This window comes from Sinocyclocheilus anshuiensis, unplaced genomic scaffold (genome assembly GCF_001515605.1).
Source record: "Sinocyclocheilus anshuiensis isolate Anshui unplaced genomic scaffold, SAMN03320099.WGS_v1.1 scaffold420, whole genome shotgun sequence".
In the NCBI taxonomy this organism is placed as follows: domain Eukaryota; kingdom Metazoa; phylum Chordata; class Actinopteri; order Cypriniformes; family Cyprinidae; genus Sinocyclocheilus; species Sinocyclocheilus anshuiensis.
Window position 1 is genome coordinate 674,372 of NW_015557082.1, and position 6,991 is coordinate 681,362.

Here is a 6,991-nt window from a genome sequence, read left to right on the forward strand (position 1 = left end):
ATGTTGTTCAATTAGCATGTTTTTGTGTTTTGCTTTGGTACCGAAATTGGTACCGAGAACCGTGGATTTTCACTGGTATCGGTACCGAATACTGAAATTTTGGTACCGTGACAACACTAGTGTGTTGCATTGTAAAGACTGCAGTCTTTCCTTCACAGCCTCATTTTCATCTGTGTTAAATTCAATATGGTGACTAACCTGGGGTGCATTTCCCAAAAGCATCGTTAGCTTACTATGGTCGTTAGTTCTATTTAACTATATTGGTAAGGACAGAACTTGCGACCATAGTTGCTTTTGGGAAACGCACCCCAGATTATGGTCTTTTGTTCACCACAGACTAGTAATATGTGATAAAGTAAACTAAAGAAAAGCTAATGATTAAACCATGAATGTAAAATTAAAACAAATTATTTGAAAATCAAAACAATCAAGAAGAAATCTTTTGTTTGTTTACTTGCATATGAATGCGACCATTAACCGACATCAGAGAACTGTTAACATGCAAATGTGTTGTTGAATTATGTGCATATGTAATCATGTAATCCATAAAAAAGTAACTGCATTCTAATTATGCTTTTTAAAGCATAACATAATCTAATTTCAAGTAGGCTACTCAATTTTTGGAATCTGATTACATTATTCGGATTACATGTAATCAGTTACTAGTTACAGCTCTTAAAAAGGTGTCCTGTTCCTTTAAATATTGTGTGTAGTTTGCACACAAACACAATCCAAATTACACACAAAAAAGATATCAGATAGCAATACTACAAACCAAACCGCATCATATTTCAAATTGTCAAACAAACCATCAATTATATGACTGGACATACAAAAAATGTAGCAATAAAACACCTCAGATTCCCAATCTCGGAACACAAGCGTAAATTCTTACTTTAAAAACCTCAAAGTCATACACGAAGGCCCGAGGCAATGTTAGCGTCTTTCCCATATCAGTCCCCGAGCCTAGTAAACACTGGAAGAGAGTGTGCGTTCCCCTTTAAAAGGCCCCCACCGTTCCCGACGCGGCGGGAGGCAGAACACATTCCTTGAACAGCGCGAGAGAGGGAAAAAAAATCACCAGCGACCTGTTTCAAGTCCCCCCAATAGAAACTGCCTGATTTGTGGCCAATGTTGGAGATGTAAAAAAAAAAAAAAGGGAGAGGGGAGGGAAAACACTAAAGGGGGTAGCTATGGAGATAGAACGTTTTCCTGGCTGCTTTCTTTGACAGGTGTTGAGTGGGGTAAAAGTCTTAAACAGAATCCAGCATGTACGCCAAAGGTAAAGGAGCTGTCGTCCCTTCTGATAATCAAGCGAGAGAAAAGTAAGTGAATCGCGCGCGCTTTAAAGCGTCTCGCCTTGCTTATTACGGACTCGCAACTTTCTAAAACTGCACGTACTATTGTTTGAAGGTGTATTTAGTGCGAACTTGCGCTCTGGAGTGATCGTCTCCGAGTCGTCTTAACTTTACAGCCGCTTTTAGCACTTTAATGCGTTGAGCTGTCCGTGCATTTTCGATTTTATTTAAGTGTTGGTGCGCACGTGAACACTTGAACTGTCCAATGCATCCAGTCCGAGTGATGTTGCATGCTCGCATCTCTCATTTAGAAGCTTGTGCATCTTTTGCATCAACATTACACGCCGTGCATCTGTTGTTTAAGAGTTACATTGCTGGATAAACGCATCCGAGCCTTTTTCTCCCGGTTTTCGGACATGTATTAAAGTTGTGGAGGTGTTTGGTAGCCGTTCGTGTCTGTTTGACCTGGTTTATTTCTTATTTAATGCTATTTTTTGTCTCATCGCGTGTGTTTTTGCATGTTTGCCTTTAAATCTAACTGATAAATGAGTTATTTTAGTCATTCCGACACATTAATGCGTACATATTCCCGATATTTTGTGGTTTGTTGTAGCGCAAAGTACCGGTTTTTATGAAAACTGTTGTTGCTTCAAGTTTTGCTGACTTTTCCACACTGCGTATTGTAATATTTTATGGTAGTACATCACCATGTGATCTTTCCACTGTTGTGTACAATCTGTTGCCATAGAAACAACCTTACAAATCTTAAATGTAATAAAGTGACCTGTAATATTCATAAATCTGTCATATGGGGTCGAAGGTTACCGTGTCAGACTTGGAGACTATGATAGAACGTCTAGTATGGGAGTCTGAGATGATTTGCTGCTGTTTTGGAGATCTAACACGCTTAGAAAGGAAGAATGTAAGGAAATATTGGCGGTCATAGCTAAACTGAATGAGAAGATGATGTATAGAAGATCAGCATCCAAGAGAAGTTGCTTACAAGACCGTATTTTGAGTTTTTTTGAGTTATTTTATCATTCAGATGTTATCACTTTGAAACCACTCCTTTCAGTGTTTTCTGGTTGTTTTTGCGTGAAAAGCTTCCCAAAAAAGTTGCATATAAACTAGGTGTTTTTTCCAAGAAACGTGCAATTAAGGGGCTAAAATTATAATTTTGACTCTTATACTAATGAACATGAAGTGGTGTGTTGGTCACACAGGTTATGCAAGGATGTAGACGGCTCCTCAAGTGTTGGTTAACACCGCAGGTTACCGTTTCATGTGTTCAAAGATGAGGTGTTGTGACCACACAGGCTTTGTTCTGTCGTTGGAGGTTAATAAATTTGTCAGCACTAGTCAAGCAAAGGTGCCATTAAACTTCTCAAGGAACTGATTTAGGATGTACTAACGAAGTTTAAACATCATTCATTGGCGTCCTTGGCAGGTTTGCTTGGAGAAACCACTTAAAAAAGTGAACTTGGAGGAATCTACGAAGTTTATTGCAGCATTGTTGACTTTGATTAGTTTCGAACGGATTTCAAAGCTTGAGTTCATCAAAGTTTAGCGTCCACAGATTCAATCTAATTCCGCGAATCAGTTGGAATGCCACAAGAAATTGTGTGGTGTGTTTTTTGGAGTGGAAATTAATGAAAACAGATTCTGATCTAGGTCACCATCTCCTGTTTTCCCCCAACATTTTGAGTACTTCTCTGGGTTCCCCGAGTTTATTGGTGTGTCTAAGAGGCAGCGAGTAGGTCTGAATGCATGGTTTTGATTTCATCCAGATGGTTCAGCCTCCTTCATAGAGGTGTTTTCATCAACATATAAAGGGAATCAAGCATGCACACAGAAACAGGACACAGTTGTTCTTATGAAGAGCATCTGATTTGCTCTATTTTGGATAAACGTTGCTCTCAGACGTGGATGAGAATCAATGAATTTTCCATATTGGATAGCTGAATGTATGGCTTTTCAAGTTTACTTTGAAGAGGGATGTTCTCTGTAATTATTTAGGGGCATATTCAATGATCGCTCTCAGTTGTAATGCGGAAATGTCTGTTTTGTACGTACGTGTTTGGAAATATTTTCTAAAAGAGCGCTCGCTCGGCTTTCATCAGAATAATTGAGATGGATTGCCTCATGAAAGTTTATCAACATTTTTTATTTAGCACTATTGCTTTGCGGAATTTTTCTGTCAATCTTTGGTTATTATGAATGAAAGATCAGCTAAGTTGGGTCAAAAAGTACAAGGATGTGGAACAAGGCCACACCAACAATATTATGACAGCACTTTTTATGATCTCAGTGGAATGTCAGGCCACTTGTGATTGGTTTGCAAATCATTTATTGATAAAAAACGTCCATTGTGTTGCTCAGTTTGCTCACAAGTTGCATATAAGGCATTTATGTTCCATAGTTTTTTTTTTTTTTGGTAAATTTCTGGTTAAATGCTTTCAACAGAATATTTGATCAAAACAGTAGGGATATTGTTTAAGTTATAAGTGCTATATGCCGTTATTGTTTTTTTTATTGCTATCTGCAGATTGTATTTACTTTTAGATTACAATTATTCATCATCTAACAGTCACTTATTGTCAATGTTTAATTTCACTGATAATTTATAATTTTAATAACATTGTTAATTGTAATCTTTAGTAAATAACAAAATATTTTTAATAATAGCTATTTGGTAGAATTTTCATGCCCAAGTTTGCTTAAAATCATTGTTTTTATAGTCTATTGTTAATTTATTATAAAATTTTATATCAGCCATTTATTGACCAATAATTTCCAGCTTATTGGTATCGGCCAGAATTATAAAATTGGTGCATCCCTACAATTTTGCGATTTTGCAAATGCCAGCATGGTTGTTTTCGACATTCACTGAAGAAATTTAATTTTAACTCAGAAATTGCTAGTACATTTTCTAATTAATTACAAAGAAACAGCAAATAGCACATTGAATTAAATTAAAATTTTTAAGGATAAAGACTGAAATTGTATTTTCTTATAAAACGTACTCCAATAATCTTTGTTTTTGTTTACAACTTAAAAAAAAAATTACAAAAAAAAAATTTTTTTTTACAGTGTGTCATCATCCTCAAAAAACTACTCCAGGTAAAAGAAAATGTGTAATACAGGTTTCTGATTGGCTTTTATGTCAAAGTTGGGTCCTGAGGTGAAACTAAAGACTCCCTGATGCATAATATGCCTTAAAACTTCACTTCTAAACTTCAGCCACCTTTTGTAGCTCTCCTCACATGCTGTGCGTCTTCACACGAGACCCTGCAGCTAAATTATTGAAATGGAGACAGCAAAGTTCATTTATTAACTGTGTGCGCTTAAGCTAGCTAAACTTGGCTCTGCCTCTTTTATGTATAAACGGAGTCTTGACTGGGAGCCTCGGGCGAGATGTCAAGATGTGTTCTCAGGTTAAGTCAGGAGAGCTCATCATGATGAGACTGGACACACAGCGAGCCGCCATGCCTGAATGGCAGAGCAAAAGCAGAACCTCGTCAGATATGCCTGTCCATCATCGGCGTATCGACATCAACGCAGCCGTTCGTACACCGCTGTCAAGGTCTAAATTATCCCTGCTGCGCGGCTCTCACAAGCAGGCGTGTGAAAGTGATAGCCCTCGACCGGTCTTGCGGAGTCATTAATCTAAATATTAAGTCAATAGGTCCGCCTTCCTATTGCACCCCGAGCTGTTGTATTGCATGAGGATTAGTCGAACGCACACTGAGCTTCTCAGCTTGTTGATCCTCCACCTGCGGTCTCGCTATTAGTCGAAATACCGATATGTTCCTCTGTCAGTATGACAAAAAGCGTTCCCCGATACCCACTGTAGATGAAGTCCTTCTCAATAATGCATCAGGCCGAGAGCAGGAACCCATCATCAACCTGCAGAAGCTCCTCAGATCATCCAGAGCTTACGATGAAAATTTCATCCGGCCACTCGCGGGAATCTCCGTTTGATCCATCTCAACGCCAGTTGGGTTCATATGAGCTGACTTGCGCTGTCGAGTACATGACTCCGTCTAGAGGTCAGGTTTTCAATAAACCAATTAATGTAGGGCTTTGCATGCAAACTACATCTTTGAAATTGGCTAGCCAGTGGAATGCCTGAAAAAAATAGTTGACTAGTCTTAAGGCCCATTCACACCAAGAAGATAAAAAAAGTCCGGTTTTAAAAATTGTTCCAATTATATGAGAATAGAGAAGTTCACACCACAACTATAATGATAACGGCATTGAGGAACAATATTGTTGGAATCACTTTCAGAATAATTTTTTTCTAGCTGATGAACGATAAAAACATTCCAGACAGCCAATCAGAATCCACTCGACTTTAAAAAGCTAGAGCATTTAGTATGGCAGATGGCAAAACTGTGGCGTGCTTATAGTAAACAGAACATTATAGTCTGATGGTGTGGACACTAATATAGTTATCGTCATGGTTATCGTTATTAAAAACCTGGAGCATTTAAAGTGGCAACCGAAAAAAACTGCACTTCACTTATTGTTAATCGTCTGTGGACGCTAAAAAAAGTAAATTTATTAATCGAGCAAGCGACAAAACCGCAGTGCATGCTTGTAATAAACAGAATGTTATCGTCCGTTGGTATGGACGCTGATGTAGTTATCGTTCTTAAAAAGCTTGAGCATTTAAAGGATTAGTTTACTTCCAGAATAAAAATTTCCTGTTAATTTACTCACCCTCATGTCATCCAAGATGTTCATGTCTTTCTTTATTCAGTCGAAAATAAATTAAGGTTTTGATAAAATTAAGGTTTGAAGGTCCAAATTTCAGTTTCAGTGCAGCTTCAAAATGTAATCACATTGGAAAAGTCACGCGTGGTTAGTTCTTCGTCTGTGTACTTCGGTTCAAAAAGGTAGGTTAGGCCAAAAAACTCATTTTCTCCTCCAACTTCAAAATCACCCAACATTGTTGTTTTACCTTTTTTTGTAAAGGGCATTTGACTTTCGTTGCACGTTGGTTTTGTAAACACTGGGTCGGTACTTCCGTTATCGGTATAGTTATCTTTCTTAAAAAGCTCAAGCATTTAAAGCAGCAGACGACAAAACTGCAATGTGCACTTATATTAAACAACGTTATTGTCTGTTGATGTGAACGCAATTATAGTTAACGTTCTTAAAAAGCTGGAGCATTTAAAGCGGCAGGTGACAAAACCGCAGCATGTGCTTATAATAAACAAAGTGTTATCGTCCATTGATGTGGATGCTAATTACGGCTGCACGATAAATCGCATGCGATATTTAATGCGCATCTTGTCAGAAAGCCGGTTCTGTAATCAGCGGTAAATCTCCATCACCTGTGGGCTTTCACATTGAGCAGCATTAACTACACAGAGCCGTTGTTCACTGACGAGTTGCACAAAACCACGTTCATATTCGCGCGATTTTTTGCGCAGCTCGTCAGTGAACAACGGCTCTGTGTAGTTAATGCTGCTCAATGTGAAAGCATGCACGTGATGGAGATTTACCGCTGATTACAGAACCGTCTTTACTGACAAGATGCGCATTAAATATCGCATGCGATTTATCGTGCAGCCCTAATGCTAATATAGTTATTGTAGTTATCGTTCTTGGTGTGAATGGGCCTTTAAAGGGGTCATATGATGCGATTTCAAGTTTTCCTTTCTCTTTGGAGTGTTACAAGCTGTTCG

The 6,991-nt window shown here is 38.2% G+C and overlaps 1 protein-coding gene across 2 annotated transcripts in view; it reads left to right on the forward strand.

The window, feature by feature from the left end:
- Window positions 1–1,043: 1,043 nt before the first annotated feature.
- LOC107676978 (single-stranded DNA-binding protein 3-like) overlaps window positions 1,044–6,991 on the forward strand; it is a 65,624-nt gene continuing 59,676 nt past the window's right edge. For both annotated transcript variants that reach the window (XM_016471748.1, XM_016471749.1), the window contains exon 1: window positions 1,044–1,325. In XM_016471748.1, the coding sequence (XP_016327234.1) occupies window positions 1,270–1,325 (56 nt within the window). In that variant the 5' untranslated portion in view covers window positions 1,044–1,269. The remainder of the gene's footprint in view (window positions 1,326–6,991) is intronic.